At 51.6% G+C, this 16,895-nt stretch overlaps 2 protein-coding genes across 3 annotated transcripts; one reads left to right on the top strand and one right to left on the bottom strand.

The window, feature by feature from the left end:
- The first annotated feature begins 100 nt into the window (after positions 1-100).
- Positions 101-5,633, top strand: NAGA (alpha-N-acetylgalactosaminidase). Its single transcript, XM_049822069.1, has 8 exons — positions 101-325; positions 956-1,130; positions 1,274-1,451; positions 1,713-1,807; positions 2,480-2,641; positions 3,122-3,319; positions 3,535-3,678; positions 3,949-5,633. The coding sequence occupies exons 1-8, from the start codon at positions 156-158 to the stop codon at positions 4,129-4,131; spliced, it is 1,305 nt and encodes a 434-aa protein (XP_049678026.1). The 5' UTR covers positions 101-155; the 3' UTR covers positions 4,132-5,633.
- Positions 5,634-6,325: 692 nt separating this feature from the next.
- Positions 6,326-16,801, bottom strand: WBP2NL (WBP2 N-terminal like). 2 transcript variants are annotated; one of them, XR_007508720.1, is made up of 9 exons: positions 16,721-16,801; positions 13,057-13,165; positions 12,456-12,591; positions 10,839-10,931; positions 9,803-10,021; positions 9,267-9,386; positions 8,813-8,889; positions 7,787-7,905; positions 6,326-7,123 (listed from the first exon to the last, which is right to left on the bottom strand). XR_007508720.1 is itself a non-coding variant. In XM_049822075.1 (8 exons), exons 1-8 carry the CDS (start codon positions 16,777-16,779, stop codon positions 7,858-7,860), a joined length of 861 nt encoding a protein of 286 aa, XP_049678032.1. In that variant the 5' UTR covers positions 16,780-16,801; the 3' UTR covers positions 6,326-7,857. The 2 variants fall into 2 exon arrangements, 1 of the variants encoding a protein (XP_049678032.1); XM_049822075.1 differs by having other exon boundaries at positions 6,326-7,905.
- Between the last annotated feature and the right edge of the window lie 94 nt (positions 16,802-16,895).

The following is a 16,895-nucleotide window of genomic DNA, read 5'->3' as shown; positions in this document are numbered from 1 at the left end:
CGGGGCGCAGCGCGGCCGGCTGCGGCGCCGGGCCGGGCGGGAGGCGGGGGCGGGCGGTCAGGTGATGCGGGCGACTCCGTGTGAGCGGGGCCGGGCCGGGCCGGGCCGGGCCTGGCGGGGGCAGACGGGAGGCGCTCGGTGCCTCGGCGGCTGCGATGGGGACGGCGGCGCTGAGCGGGCTGGCCCTGGCCCTGGCCCTGGCCCTGGCTCTGCCCTCCGCGGCCCTGGAGAACGGGCTGGCGCTCACCCCCCCCATGGGCTGGCTGGCTTGGGAGAGGTTCCGCTGCAACGTGGACTGCCGGGCGGACCCCCGCAACTGCATCAGGTCAGCGGGGCGGGGAGCGGGAGGGACCCCCCACCCACCCCCGGGGGGGTCCCTGCCAAGGGGGGGCTCGGCGCGGCGTCTGTCCCACCCCACCCGGGGCTCGGCCTCCCCCCCTCCCTGCGAGGAGGGCTTGTCCTGTGTGTTCCCCAGCCCGAGGGAACCAGCTGGGAAACGCCGGGCTGGGGTCCGGGGTCCACCCCGGGTGGGCAGAGGGGGTGATGCCGGGGCAGGAGAGGGTGGATGGTGGGGTCGGACGTCAGGCCCGGGACGGCTCTGGCACCGTCCGTGTCCCTGGGGCGAGTCCTGCGGCAGCGGGACCTCGGGGAGCACGGTCCGTGGGAGGTGGGGGGCTCAGGTGCTGGGGCCGGAGAGCCCCTGGTGCTGAAGGATGTGGCTGGGATTTGTGGGGTGTCAGGGAAATGCTTCCCCTTGGTGAGATCAATGAACGGGACACAGATGGGGTTTAAACGGGAGCCCTGGAGACCCCCCTGTATGGCACAGGCCAGCCCTGTGGTGACCGACCCTCCAGAGCCCCCAGTTAGACCTGAAGTCCCCTTGGCTACCTCAAGTGGTGGGGCACGGAGGTCGCAGGGTCTCAGCCTGCCATGTCCCTGTCCCCCTGACGTGCAGTGAGACACTCTTCTTCGAGATGGCAGACCGCCTGGTAGAGGATGGCTGGAGGGAGCTGGGCTACGAGTACATCAACATTGATGACTGCTGGTCTGCCAAGCAGCGGGACGCGATGGGACGGCTGGTTCCAGACCCCGAGAGGTTTCCCAGCGGGATTAAGGCTCTGGCTGACTATGTGAGTGCCTGCTGGGGACAACGGGGGTCTCTGTGTACCCGTGCCACCATGGCGGGAGAGCTGGGAAGGGCTGGAGGAGTCTGGTCTCTGGGAGGCACCTTAGACCACCTCGTCCCCTCCTTGCAGCTCTCCTCTCCTTGCAGGTCCATGCCCGAGGCCTGAAGCTGGGCATTTACGGCGACCTGGGCACCCTCACCTGCGGGGGCTACCCGGGCACCACGCTGGACCATGTGAAGCAGGACGCCCAGAGATTTGCGGAGTGGGGCGTGGACATGCTGAAGCTGGATGGGTGCTACTCATCAGGAGAGGAGCAGGCGGAGGGTAAAGGCTCTCTGGCCGGCTGGCATTTCTCCCTCGCTGCTTCAGTTGGGGCAGCTGGCTGTCCACGGAAATGCTTGGCCAGCTGGTTCTTCCCTTGCATCTCCTGTTGCAGCTCTTGGGCAACAAGGCGGGAGTTGGGGTGCCCTAGAGCTGGAGTAAGGCAGGAGGCCAGGCTGGCCTGGAGTGCCCCTGGCCGGGTGGGCTGGGACACAGGCTGCTGCCAGCTGCCCTCTTCACCAGTTGTCATCTTCTCTCCCTAAGGCTACCCAGAAATGGCGAGGGCCTTGAATGCCACAGGCCGCCCCATCGTCTACTCCTGCAGCTGGCCAGCATATCAGGGGGGGCTCCCCCCAAAGGTGAGGGTTGTCCCATCCAGTGGCTGTTTCCCGTGTTCCCTATGCCCTGGGGAAACTCTTGTTGGAGCTGCAGGAACAGGGTGCTACACCCCACTTACTGCTCCACCCCTGGTAGGATGGGGCTGCAGGTCCCTGCAGGGGATGAGGCCTCCCTGCCAGGCATCTGGGAACACTTGGGGTTCCCAGCATGGCTGCATGATGGGAGCTTGACGGAAGAAGAACCTGGGGCAGGCCCTCTCCAACCCCACTCAGCTGGTGTGGGGTTGATCCTGATAGTCTGTTCTTCTGAGACAGGTCCTGTCTGGTTTAAGTGCTTGAAATGGGATGTTCCTCCTAGTAATGTTTCTTGAGGATTGATTGCATGTATTTGTTTCATCTTTCACCTTCTGAGTCAATCCTGAGCTGCCCTCATTCTTGCAGCTGATCATATTTCCCCCTAGCCTCTGTGGTTGTTTTGCCAGACATCTATAATACTGGGATATGCCCAGTCATAGTGGGACCTGACTCTGTCCTCCTTCATTACACGATATTGCCCTTCTATGCATCCCTGTGCTTTGCAAACACCAAACATCTTCTGGATGCTGTAGCTCTCAACAGGTCTGGCTGCTGCTTCTCCCCAGCTTGCAGACCCCATCCTTTCTCCCTCTTGCCTGACCCTCTGCTCCTCTCCAGGTGAACTACACCATCCTGGCAGAGGTCTGCAACCTGTGGCGTAACTACGATGACATCCAGGACTCCTGGGACAGCATGCTTTCCATCCTTGACTGGTTCTCTGCAAACCAGGATGTGCTGCAGCCAGCAGCTGGTCCTGGCCACTGGAATGACCCAGACATGGTGTGGCTGGGTGGTGGGTGCACTGACCCTGGCTGGGGATGGGGATTCTCCGGGGATCCCTTTCTAGGGGCAGGGCAAAGGAAGAGCGCCAGGAGCAGGACCCCTTTTGCTGCAGAGAGGCAAAACTCATGTTCCCACAGCTTAGCGGAGGGCAAAGCCTGTGGTTGCAAGCAACCCTTCACTGCTTGAGTATGCCTGTCCTGTTGTCCAGGTGTCCCTGTCCTTCCCTGCACAGCCTGAGGGGGGGAAGTGGTGAAGTGAAGGGTGTTAGTGAGTACGTTTGAATGTGTGCTGATGGCTCAGCACCTAGCAAGGGTGGGATGTCCTGGCAGTGGTAGGCTGCTCGAGCAGAGGCAAATCATGTGTGAGGTTTTCCATGCATGCTTCTCCCCAGCAAGCTGCAGCGTCACCAGGTGTGGCGAGCAGACCAGTTTCTAAGCCTTTTCTGCCTCTCTTGTCTTTTCCCTCTCTCCCCTCCAGCTCATCATTGGAAACTTTGGCCTTAGCTATGAGCAGTCCCGCTCTCAAATGGCCTTGTGGACAGTGATGGCAGCTCCGCTCCTCATGTCCACGGATCTCCGCACCATCTCCCCAAGCGCCAAGGAGATCCTGCAGAACCGCCTGATGATCCAGATCAACCAGGACCCCCTGGGAATCCAGGGGCGCAGGATTGTCAAGGTTAGGGGGAAGGTGGATGTGTTTGGGAGAGCAGACAGGAGCAGCACAGGGGGTCACAATAAGGAGGGAAAGGGAGGCCATGCAGGAAAACATGAGCAGGACAGTTGTGGGAGCTGGGGACCTGCTGGCATAGCAGCCCCACAGGGCAAGGTCACAAGTTATGGGCCAGCGCTGGTCCGGGCTGCTCTGCCTCACCCACCCATTCCCATCACTAGGAGAAAACCCACATTGAGGTGTTCCTGCGCCCGCTGTCCCAGGCTGCCAGCGCCCTCGTCTTCTTCAGCCGGAGGACAGATATGCCCTTCCGCTACACCACCAGCCTGGCCAAGCTCCACTTCCCTGAGGACACCATGTATGAGGTGAGCACCACTGGCACACTGCATGGCAGGGCAGCCCCATGGCACCTGGATCCTCCTCTTACCAGCTTCCCCTGTTGACACCCTGTGCATTTTGGGGGGGGCAAGGACTCCCACTCCTTGCCTCCAGGACGAAGGGGCAGCCACCCATTGGGCTGCCTTCCTGTTGCCTGCTGCTGTGCCCTGTCCTGCCATGCCATGTCAGTGACCATGGCTCAACCTCAAGATGAAAGGTCTGTGGAAATCCTGGTAGCCACCATCTCTCTCTTGCAGGCACAAGATGTGTACAGCGGGAAGATCATCAGCGGCTTAAAGACGGGAGACAGCTTCTCAGTCATTATTAACCCCTCAGGGGTGGTGATGTGGTATCTCTATCCCATGGTGCTCCCGGCGCAGCCCTGGCACCTTGTCAGACAGCAAGCCCCCAGCGAGGGTTTCCGCCCAGTCCTCCTGTGATGAGGCTCAGCACATGGGAGTGTGGGTCAGTGCCAGGGTGAGCTGCGAGACCCTGGGACACGTGTCTCTTCACTGCACAAGTGCCTTTTGCTGGTGTGGCCAGCAGTGCTGGGGAGTGACCATTCCTCTGGTGCCAGCTTGATGTTTACTCAGTCTGCATAAAGCAGAAATTCTTGTTACCCACCTCCTAAGGGTGCACAGAGCATAATTCCTCGGTGATTGCAAACCCCTTTGAGATCCTCCTGTAGAAGATGCCATACAAGCAGAGTCCAGCCACTGTTGGAGTTTTTGTCAGCTCTGACACCTGAGCACTTTGCTGCTTTGAGCTGGTTACCACTGACCACTGCAGGGGATGTTTGAATTATACCTGTAGAAGGGCTTCGGATGCTTTAGTATCTTCTTAGGGTAGTGATTCCCCCCATGCATGATGGTGTTAGTCTCAAGGGTCAGACCTGGTCACCTTCTTTCCTTTGCTATAATCAGCTTGGCTTAGAATAAGGGGATGTCAGTAGGGCTGCACCCTTCCCATGTACCCTCCCCAGGACGAAGAGCTCCTGGAGACATGATGGTCCAGTGCAGAGAGGCTTTGCTTGCAGGCCCAATCCTGCTGCCAGGATCCTGGAGGCCAGCACTACTACAGCCTACCATGCATGCTAGTATTGTGTTAAAACCCCTCTGGTATCAGTTTACAGAGCAGAGCAAAAACCTTCATTGGCCATGCACAACCCCAGCAACTTTGCTGTGGTACAGCACCAAAAACTGCAGGGCTGGTGTGTTGTACACGAGTGGTGTCGGGAAGATGCTGATGCTCAGTTGAGGTCATTTTTTGAGTTGGGATATGGTCCCAGGTGACTCCGAGCTGCAAGCTGCATCCTGTTCTTGCTCTAGGAGGAAATTCCTGCTGAAAGGGGACTCAGGCCCTCCTCCAGCAGGCTGAAGTCTCAGGGTTTCCCAGGGAAATATTTCTCCTTCTCCCAAGGGCAGCTACATCCACAGCTCCATCCTGAGGAGAGGCCTGCACTAATAAACTGGAAGTGAATGGCCAGACAGACTCTAAAACCCTCAACTGCTTCATCTTTGTACAGTACACATCCTATGGAGGAGTTTTAGGCAAGACATGGCCTACCCCAACTGCCCAGACAGGGCTGCAGCATTTGTGAAGACTGCCTGTTAAGAGTGCAGCCCAGGGAGACCGACACAAGATTAAGCCTCTGACTGGGGAAATACCACGTTTTAGATTAGGCAAAAAAAAAAAAAAATCCTATGCAGATGCTGGAGGGTTCCTGGTCATCTGCCCACTCTGGTTCCTGCAGGACCAAATGGCTGATTCTGGCCACTTCCAGAAACTTTCTCTGAGTACAGCAGCAAGATACTCAAACACAATACTTGCAGTGCTAACAAGAAAGGATAAGTGCACCTCATGTCTGTATACAGGAATTGGCTTTGTTCTTGGGGAGTGATTGAGCTGAATTAATTGAAATAAAGGGGAAGTAGGTCACAGGCTCTCTGTTTCATGTTTATTCAGTGTTGCTAGCCATAGCCACTTGGTTCATGTAGGACTACAGGCTCATTACCTCAAAACAGGAACAACTACACTAAGAAATAGAACTGGTTTCCTGTCAGAGACTGATGCAGAGTAGGAAACGGCTCTCCTATAGTTACATCATGTTCAGGAGGGCAACAGCATTCCTTGGCACAAGGGGAAACAGGTTTTACAGTCCACAGTTAAGTGCCATTTTCCTTTAACATATATTTATTTTTCCCCCAGTGGAAAAAAAATTGCGTAGCGAGGAGTTCATCTTAAAGACAGGCCTTCCCTCTGGCAGTAAATGTACATGGGAGAGGTGCTATGAATATAGCCATAGTGAGCAGTAAGGTGGTGACACGGCTTCTGCTAAATGCAGTGTTGTGCCTGCTCCGAGGACGTGAACGTGCCAGTTCGGGGTATCTGGGCAAAAGCAAAGGCACAAACCAGCCTTCCATCGTCCCCAGGCAGCAAGAGGACGAGCCCCACTTTCTTCTCTGCCCCCAGTTACGTGATTCCAGATCCAGTTTAGCCATGCACCAGGGAGAGAGGACTGGCCCAGAGCCAACCCAAGAGAACACCACCAGCGGCTGTCATTTGTTCCAGCCTGCTGTGCAGTAGGCAAGAACGAAGGTCAGCACAACACACACACAACAGTGAACAGGCAGCTAAAGGTATCAACACTCCTGTATTAAAGTGCAGTTCAAAAAGTTACAAACATTCCTGGTTGATTTTTTTTTTTTAAATACAGAGTTATTAGAATATATCTAACTCAGACTTAAAAGGTGTTCATACATAAGGAAATTTACCTCCCCCCATGCAGGGCTGCTTCACGAATTCACACTTGCACATCATGCAAGCCTGACTTACAGGAGAGCCCTGGCACACAGGGAAGTAAGAGGGGAAACACCCCTTCCCCTTCACTGTGAAGGTAGGAAGGCTGTAGGAAGAAGTACAATCACCCCATATGTAAAGGATCACAAGGGTCTCCACCAGACTAGAGACCCTCTCTTCAGGGCAGGTTTAATGGCACTATGTCCTAAGGAAGAAGGAAAGGCTGAGGCTGAGCTGCCAGTCTCTGCAAGAGAGCTGAGCATTAGTAACATCCACACCAGACAGTGGTTCCCAGCTGAGAGAGGGCACTGCACCCCTAAGCAACCCAGCCCCAGTATTACAGCACCAACCCTCCCACGCTGCTCAGGTGTGGGCATACACACACTGGCTGTAGCAGCCCAAGGAAGATGAAGGCCAGTTGTCCCCTGCGGAGCTAGCACACAGCACAGGCTTGCTCAGCAGAGGGAGCCAGGGCTGTAGGACCTACCTCCTGACAAGGCTAATGCCAGGTCATCTTCCTAACATAATGTATTTTGCTCCAAGGCAAGCAACTTCCTGTGCAGCACTTGACTCCATTACGCTTGAAGAACAGCTGCTTGACACAGGATCATTGCACAGATATGGGACCTGCTTCTAGGAGAGGGAAAGGAAGACTGATTCACATGCCTGCCAGTATCAGCTCACTGCCCTGCAGCACACCTTTGTTTGCTTTTCTATTCAATGTCTACAAAGGCAGGCTGACTGCGGCCCACCCCCTTCCCTCTTGCACAGCCAAACGCTTCCATGTCTCTTAGGGTGCACTTCCCAAGTTTGTCACACCATGACTGTTAGTCCAGGACATGAAACACACTTCCAGCACAATACAGGATTTCCAGAGTCCCATCTCACACTGAGCTGTGCCAGAATTTAAAGATATTTAACACCTTTCTGGGGCACCCAAGGGTCTATGCAAGGAATCTCATGGCTCTCTATACCTTCCCCCTCAGATGGTGCTTCGGAAGAAGTCAAAAGTTTGGCATTCCAAAGAGTTCTACTCCAAGATCCCAGAGCCTTCATATTTTAGTCCTAGATTAGTGATGTGATCTACTGGTGGTTTAAGAAGTCCATCTCTCTCCTCAAGCCAATGGCAGAGCAAAAGGTTAGTGCTTTGCCCCCATGATATAAAGCAAATAATCAGGAAAGTGCTGTTGTTCTGCCTTGTATTGCTACTGACTTAATGTTTAAGGAGGGCAGGTGCTCAGCTGCCCAGCACTACATATATTGTATATATACAAAGAGACCTAGAGATATGCTAACCCGAGGGGTAGTAACAGCCAAGTTGTCTTCAGGGAGAGAGAGTGTGGGAGGCTGGTTGCAATTTCCTTCTGTTAGTTGTTCTTCTTATCCTCAGGAGGTGCATAAGGAGGTGGCTGATCCTGGAAGGAGATATAGTAGAGTCAACAACCCTACTCATTTTATGATGAACTCTTCCCAGGCGTTCCCAGGCTTGGCTTACAAGAAATGACTGCTCCTCAGTGAGCTACAGACAGAGCCAGGTGCTGTGTTTTAAGCTGTCATTTCATCACAACATTCCTCTCTAGCACCAGTTATGCTCCAGGATATATGCTGCCTCCCACGATGTTTCTAGGGAAGGTCCCCTCAAAACCAGGTAACAAATGGTCTACTGCAAATAGACCATTTCATCTGTTTTAATTGCCATCCTCCCTTCACTTCCAGGGCTTTGTCTCTGTTGATGTTCATAGCTTTGACCCAGCAGACAGCAAGCCCCTGGGCTGAGGGCCAGCTTTGCTGCTCCATTGGTCTCCAGCCCACCACAGAGCCATGCAAGGCAGTAAAGGGCACAGGCGGACTGGCTGTCATGTACCAGATGTAGGCTCCAGCCTACCTACCACCTGCCACTGACTGAACAGTAAAAGACCTCCCCATCTCCATGCAGCCCAGAAAAAAATGAAAGAGAAACCCACATGCTCTCATCCTTAAGTGACCTGCTCTTCTTTAACTCTGCCCACTTCCAGGCCCAACAGAAGCAGAGAGCTCTGTGTGTTCTCTGTACCCATGCGAATTTGTCATGCCTTTAAGAGTAAGACAAGTACCAAATGGCTGTTAATGGATGAATCTTAAGGCCCTCCTCCTTTCCTGATTGAGGATTTAACAACCCTTCTTCATAGGACCAACATCCACACCTCCCTCCCAGGAAAATGCATACTTTCTGTACATGTTCAATATGAAGGCATGCTAGACTTTGCCAGGAAAGCAAACCGCTGCCTCTACTAGTGACAGAAAAGGGAGCAGGTACACGCAGACCACAGGCACAGCACTTACCATGGGCATGTACACATTGTGTGGGTTGGCAGGGTTGTAATATGCACTGGATGCAGCTTCCATGGCCTTATTGCCCCCTACAAAGGAAAGGAAAGAAGCCATATTACATGTCTTAGGCAGTGGCCCAAGCCCCAGAGCCTTCTCCCAGCCATAGCTCTTTTGAGGAGGAAACAAATGTCCAAAGAGCCAACAGCAACTGCAGCAAGCTGGGTTTGAATTCAGAGCAGTTCAGGAAAGCTGTAAGCTGGCTAGAGCTGACCACAAGCTGTGCAGCACAGAGCCAAGCAGCCTCCCCCACGCTTTGTTACCTCAAATAATAGATCAAGATGACTTTGAGCTCCTGCAACAACAGCAGCTTCCCCCACGCCATGCTGTGCCCACACCACCACCCACAGCCCAAATCCCCAAGCACCCTTTTGCAGCTGGACCCTGGCAGCCCCCCAGTCTCACTTACCTGGCATCCCTGGGCCCATCCAGGCTGGGGGAGCTGAGGGTCCTGCAGGAGATGGCCCGGAGTAGGGGGGAGGGGGTGGCACATACATGGGGTTCGTGTTTGGAAGTGGTGGGTAAATACCTGAAAAAGATGACGCCAGATTGATGCTTTGGACCATGGCAATGGGACACAGGGGAAGAGAGCTCGCAGGCCCAGCAGCACGTTAGTCCTGGACAAGAGCAGCAGTGAGGGAAGTTCTGCAGGTTTGGCAGGGACACAGACAGCAGGGATTTGACATTTTGCTAATGCCCATCATGCCAGCAGGCAACAATTCCCTGCCAAGTAGCAGCAGCATAGTTTAGAAACCACATCTTCTCCTCCCATCCAGCTGCAACTATAGAGACACATGGGTGTGATCAACAGCACGCAACAGATTTTTGCAAGGACAAGGATTCTTGATGGAGACAAAACTACAGTAACCCTCACCGTACCATTGTGATTTCTTTACAACTAACAACAAACACACCCTGCCAGTCATCATTACACAACTTCCAAACCTGGAGTCTGGGCATATGGATATCCCATGGGCTGTGGAGCAGGTCCGTAGGCATTCATCGGAGGTGGTGTATAAGGATATGGTCCGTTTGGTGGTGGAGGAGCAGCATAGCCCCCTGGTGCAGTTGAATAACCCCCGGGAGCAGGTGGGGTGGGTGCATACCCTCCAGGCACAGGTGTATAGCCATAGCCAGGGTTCTGGAGAGGAATGCCACTGGAAGCTAAGGAGCACATGTTTAGTAAGCCAGACATCCTTTTATTACAACTAAACATACAGAATAAAAGAAAATAGTCCTGTTCATGCAGCACCATCTCCCTTAATCTAAATTCACTATACAGTCCTGGCACAGTACTGCGCTTGAAGAGCACTAGCATCCTCACTGCAAGTTCACACGGCGCTGAAGGAAACCAGCTGCAAAAACACTAGCTATCAGGTACCACTCCCATCACAGAGCTCCCACTGCTGCAAGAAAAGACCATTCTAAAGCAAGTATCAGCAGGGAGGTTCTTCCTTCTTCTTAAACTTTCTTGTCAGAAAAAAGAAGTGTACATTTCTAAATGCACATTTCTTTAAAAAGAAAACTTTCTTGTCAGAAAAAACATGTACATTTTCCTCCCATTTTAAAGTTTTAAATAGAAGTAATTTTTTAAGATTTCTTTTTCCCCTTCTCCAAACATGCACGTTAACTTCCCCCATCCCACTTTGCTATTATAGAACTGAGCTGAAGGTAGGCAAGTGAAGCAATTTTTCACCATCACGTATTTCGGTTTTATTCCAGGAGGAATAAGGTTCTGTAGAAAAAGGTGGTACACCTCAGAAGCATAAACTCCAGAATATTCTGACTGCACAAAGCACCAAGATGAAACAAAGAAAAAGGACTGGAAGGGAAAACAAGAGTTCCCCTGGAAAGAGGAAAAAATACATTGCTGTGGAACAGTGCATAGGGTACCCTTCTTCCCATCAAGTTCAAGAAGAGCACTATTCTCTAACTAGCTCAGCCAGCCATGGGGGAACTGCAGTCTCTGAAAATCCCTTACCATTAGACGCAGCTTTGAACATCAGCTGTCCAAACTCAATAGCTCCTCCACTGTTGAAAGTCAGTTTAAATGTTCCCTGCCCTTCCCAGCCACCTAGGAGAGAAAGAATTAGAACTGAAACAGACTATTAACCTCCTCAGTAGCAGTCAAGACACAAAACAGTTAATACTCCAATTATTTTTTGATTCTTTATTTCAAAACTGTTTTTTGAGTCCTATTGCTAGGGTGAAAGAGTGATGGTGTTGCCATCAGATGTCCCCCAAAATAGTATCTCAAGAGGATGAGGAATTTATTTATTTACCCTTTAAAAGATGATCCCCACTACAGTTATGTAGAAGCAGCCTACTCTAGATAACTAGGTTGTTTTGTTCTTGCCTGAAAGGTTTAGTGGAACCTAATAATGAACACAGTGTAAAGAAAGAACACTTAATTCACTGAGGATTTTAACTGAAAGCCCTCAAATGAAGTTTTTTTGCTGACCTCAGTGGACTACAGATCAGGATCTGCAACTCAAGCTAGGATTTAAATGAAATGCAACATTTTTAATCTCTTTGACCCACAGAAGTTCAGACAGATTATAAATGCAATTTTTCAGAAATTATTTAAGTAGGCAATGATATTGCAAGACAAGTAAGAGTGCTTTGTTTTGTAACGGCTTTTTTTGGTGGTTTTTTGAGGGGGGCGCATTGATTTGGTGGTGTTTTTAGACAAAAGATGTCATTCAAATAAAAGATTTCATAAAATAAGGTTTATCTTCCTTGTCTAACAATGAAGTTAGTAAAAGTAGAGATAGTCTCTTGGGGACAAAGTGGAAATAAAGTACAGAAAAATAATAAAACAATCCACCATGGATAAAGTCACCCCCTTGGAGATTCACCTCTTTAAAACCCCTCTCTTAGTATGATTTCAGCCCAAGAACATGGGCTGATCCACAATGCCCAGAGGACCCAGTCACTTTAAAACATTGTTACGAGCAGAAAGCAAAAGCATAAGCTCTCCAGATGCCATCAAAATGCACATAAACTAATTCCAGGGCTGAAGAGGGAAGAAATCTGAACCAGAAGCCTTGTACTTAATCCCTGCAATTCCCCATGCTTGGTCATGACCTTGACTGTAAGTCTTACCACAGTTTCATCATCAAATTGGGAACAAAGCTGAATCAATGACAAACAGCAGCATCCTAGATGCACGCAGAGGCACCCAAGTTGGTAAGTGGCTACTGACCTCCAGAAAACAGAAGTGGTTGCTCATTCTGTCTATCAATACCAATGACTGCTGACTTGGTCACTTACCCACCCTTCCAGGTCAAAGACAGGAGAACACAAGCACAGGCAGAAACCCGAGTAAACACGACATACACAGCAAGACAGAAGTTACCAGCATTAAACAAAAGTCATCCTGTGGAAATCAGTTACTGGCTTTGGGGGCAGAAAGTAACACAGAAGCAGTGCCTTAAAGTTCAGAAGACACAAGTTGCCTCTGCGTGGACATGCTAGCTATACTGGCACAGCTACGCTATCCGTCCTTCCTGTGCACATAAGCCATCTATCTGATGTTCAGCAGAAAAGGACTTGTGACACTAGGGAAGAGTTCAGTCTACAAAGCACAGGCACATACCTCCTGCCTCCGCCTGAATCTGTCCTTTGATGTAATTGGCAGAGAAAACAGGCTGCTCGATTGAGCATCCTTTCACCAAATAAAACGGCATCATGAAAGACAGCATAGGATCCTTGCCCTTTGACACAAAGATCATCTGCAAGACAGGAGGGAATGCCTCTGAATTACTTGAATTAGATATAAAGGATGGTCATGGAGTTTCAGGTGTAGTAGCATTCAAAAAAAGGGTAACTTAACTCCTAGTATCGGTATGCATTGTGTTATTTCACAGCTTTAATACTGTGGGATCCCAAACAGATTTAATGGCACATGGCTCACTCGCCTGAAGCATGTATGTTGCAAAATAATATACCACTTAAAACACAAATGTGCATTTATAGAGTTTTATTGTTCTGCTTTTTAAGGATAAACTATGACAGCTTTCAAAGAAAGTAATATTGACTGACACATTATATGAAAAATATTCTCTAGACAGTGATTTCCAGGACTGCACGTGCCTTTGTAGGGAACTGGGATTGTGACACAGGCACCTCCTAGGTTTCTGATCTAAAGTCTACAATATCCCTTGAGAAAGACAAAGCCCTGCTGGCATCAGACTTACCCTGTAAGGAGTGAGATACAGCATCCCTTTCTTGGTGCCTTTGAAGGCTTCAGGCTTGCCCGTCACATCACTGAAGGAGAGCTCCACATCTTTACACTGTTTGAGAACACTACAGGAGGAAATCAGACAAATTGGAGAGACAAAGTCAGCAATGGCTCTGACACACACCCCCATCACACAGGGAGTGGAATAGCACACCAGAAACTCTAAATATTATCCCAAAAGAGTCAGTTCTGATGTGGGCCATGCCATTTTTCCTTTGAACAGAGAGGGATGATTTATGCAGAGTAGAAGACTTCATCCTCTCACCTGTGAAAATGCCTCCACAAAGGGAAGCTTTAAATCAGCTTCTCTTTCTGCCTCCAAAACCACCAGACTGGGAATTCCTCTCTTTGCTTGAGAAAAGCCTCAGCCCAAAGGTCAGGGCACAGAAAGGGTTGAGGTGTCTGAAACCACCCCCTGGAAGCCAAGGCATCATCTCAGAGCAAGCCTCTCTCTCTGCGCCCATGCTCAAATCCAGGACTGGCCACCACACAGGAATACAGCACTGCTCTAACACCACACCCACTGTGCAAACTGAGGAAGTTGGTTCACTAATACCCTCACTGCTGACCCTGATTCACGTGATTTAAGTGTTTGTTATAAACAGCACCATGCTAAGGCACAAAACGAGGAGCCAGTAATGTCAGCAATAAGGTTATTATTGTTGGATATCTATGGGAACATTAGCAAAGTTTGCTAATGACACAAAGCCAGATGAGAACTGCAAACACTGCAGGGTCAGTGGTATGGAGGTGCCTGAAAAATTACATATATTTTCAGGAAAAATGAGAGTCAACTTGGGCAAGCATGTCACTGAATCTACATGGCAGATCCTAAACATACCACCTAGTAAGAAAATTTGCAGAATAAACAAAAAAGCCTTGGCGGTGACAAGCTTGTGGAGTGTTACAGTGGCAGAGGAATCTGAGGCGTTTTATGGTTCAGGAACATGGAAAAAGAAAACACAAAACCCTAACCCAACACAAGCCTGAAGAGCCCAGATCTAAAGTAATCCTTATGTATTCTGATCAGCATATTGTAGAAATCAGATCAAGTCAGGAAACTGCAAAATTATTGGGGTAAGGGAGGAATTGGCAGGGCTACCATATCAGAAAACAACCAAAAGCCCTGTAGTTTCAGGTCATGTGCTCTTTAGGGAAGAGAAAAACATAACAGTATAGATGTAGCTGAAAACTGCTGCTATCCAAGGAGGGAGACATTAAAAAGTCTAGCTTTAATGAGAAAAAACCAACCTGATCAAGAAATTCTACTGGGACACTACTTCATAGCTGAGCTAGATGCAAATTCTCAGATTGGCTGGGAGCAACAGACTGACAAGGCAGCAGAGCTCTTTCCATTTCCAAGATGCAAAGAGGAAACACTTCTTCTAAGATAAATAAAACCAAGTCCTTGTGGTGGGACGACCCCGGCTGGATGCCAGGTGCCCACCAAAGCCGCTCTATCACTCCCACCCTCAGCTGGACAGGGGAGAGAAAATATAACAAAAGGCTCGTGGGTCAAGATAAGGACAGGGACAGATCACTCAACCAATTACCGTCACGGGCAAAATGGACTCGACTTGTGGAAAATTAACTTAATTTACTACCAATCCAGTCAGAGTGGGATAAAGAGTAATAAAACCCAATCTTAAAACGTCTTCTCCCCACCCCTCCCTCCTTCCTGGGCACATCTTCACTCCCAATTTTCTCCACCTCTTCCCCCCCAGCAGCGCAGGGGGACGGGGAATTAAGGTTGGGGTCAGTTCATCGCATTGTCCCTGTCACTTCATCCTCCTCAAGGATGGACTCCTGACTCTTCCCCTGCTCTAGTGTGGGGTCCCTCACACAGAAGGGAGTCCTCCACAAACTTCTCCAGCGTGAGTCCTTTCAACAGGCTGCAGTTCTTCATTAAGTGCCCCAGCGTGGGTCCCTTCCACAGGCTACAGTCCTTCTGGCACAGACTGCTCCAGCGTGGATCCCCCACGGGGCCACAAATCCCGCCAGGAAACCTGCTCCAGCGTGGGCTCCCCTCTCCATGGGTCCTCAGGTCCTGCCAGGAGGCTGCTCCAGTGTGGGCTTCCCACGGGGTCACAGCCTCCTTCAGGCATCCACCTGGTCCAGTGTGGGGTCCTCCCCAGGCTGCAGATGGATATCTGCTCCACTGTGGACCTCCATGGGCTGCAGGGGGATAGCCTGCCTTCACCATGGTCTTTCCCATGGGCTGCAGGGGAATCTCTGCTCCGGTGCCTGGAGCACCTCCTCCCCCTCCTTCTTCACTAAGTTTGGGGTCTGCAGGGTTATTTCTCTTACATGTTCTCACTCCTCTCTCCAGCTGCAGTTTCTGTGCCTGCCACAACTTTTTTCCTTTCTTAAATCTGTTATCCCAGAAGCGCTACCACTATCGCTGATGGGCTCTGCCTTGGCTGGCGGTGGGTCCGTCTTGGAGCTGGCTGGCATTGGCTCTGTTGGACATGGGGGAAGCTTCTAGCAGCTTCTCAGAGAAGCCACCCCTCTAAGCCCCCTGCTACCAAAACCTTGGCACACAAACCCAATACAGTCCTCAACAGCTTGGATCTTACCAGAATACTTCCTCATCCATGTCCTGTAGCAGCGTTTCACGTCAGTTTGCCTCACTGGAAAGAACTTCTACGTAGTCACTGTAATGCTTACTCCTTCCCTTCTACTCACACAAGCAAATAACACACAGCCACCACCACTGGGTGTTATGAGGCTGCTGAACTGGTTTACACCCACATGCCCATCCAGGGCTGTCATGGGAGAACTGTGCACTCCCTGGAGCTGCACTGCACCCACCTGTGACTAAGCAGCACCTCAATGAAAGGCTTGAGATCAAGGATCTCCTTTAAAGCAGCAAAAGCTCTGCACATCAAAGGAGTTCCCTGACCGAAGTATCAGCAGGCAGTTACAAACTCAACATTATTTGTAGCATATTACTGGAGTGTATTTTTCCTATTGTTTACCAGCCCCAAACCAGCTCAGTGATCCTTTCTGGACCTCTGGTTTCTAGGATTTCTCCAACCAAGGCCACGGTGCCGGCAGCACCCAAACCACACCACAGCAAAGCCCAAGCCTGTCCAGCTGGTCTGTCGATCCCCACTCGGGGCAAGGGCAGGCGTCAAGCAGCTGGCTGCACCTTCCAAAAAGGTGTGATCCTCCTGCGTCGAGAATGGGACCGCCTCCACTCGGGCCTCGCCGCTAACGACAAGTTTTCCTTGCCTTGAATTCGGACGGTTAAGACTCCTACCGTAAGTGGTCTCTCCCTCTCTGACATCACTAACTAGCGGCACGACATTAAAAAAACCCAATTCCTTATCTTTTACAGGCGCTGCCAGCTCACCCTTCACGCGGGGCGCCGGCCGGAGCGGCACGAAGGACCACCGAGCTGCAGCAGGGAAGACAGGGCGGCTCTGTCGGCTCCAGCCAGGCCCGCTCCCCCACAGCCGGGGAGGCCGTTAATACCGCAGCCCCCGGGCCGGGCCGGCCCGGGCCGGGCCCCCCACCTCCCACCGCCAGCCCCCGCCAGCCCCATCCCAGCCCCGCTGCGGTGAGGAGGAACCGCAGGCCCCCCCCCGGCCCCCGGCCCCCAGCCCCCCGCCAGGTACCTCTCGGCATTGGGGATGACGACACCACCCTCCTGCGAGTGGTTCCTGTTCAGCGCCATCTTGCTCCCGCTGACCCCGCCCCTGACCCTGTGACGTCCCTCGCTCGCCCGCCCGCGCGCCCGCCCCGCGACGCCCCGCCTCTCCCCCGTCCAGGCCTCCCGGCAGGCGGCGGGCG

Source organism: Accipiter gentilis, chromosome 18 (genome assembly GCF_929443795.1).
Source record: "Accipiter gentilis chromosome 18, bAccGen1.1, whole genome shotgun sequence".
Taxonomy (NCBI): domain Eukaryota; kingdom Metazoa; phylum Chordata; class Aves; order Accipitriformes; family Accipitridae; genus Astur; species Astur gentilis.
The sequence above is the reverse complement of the archived record's forward strand: the minus strand, read 5'-3'. Positions and strand labels throughout refer to the sequence as shown.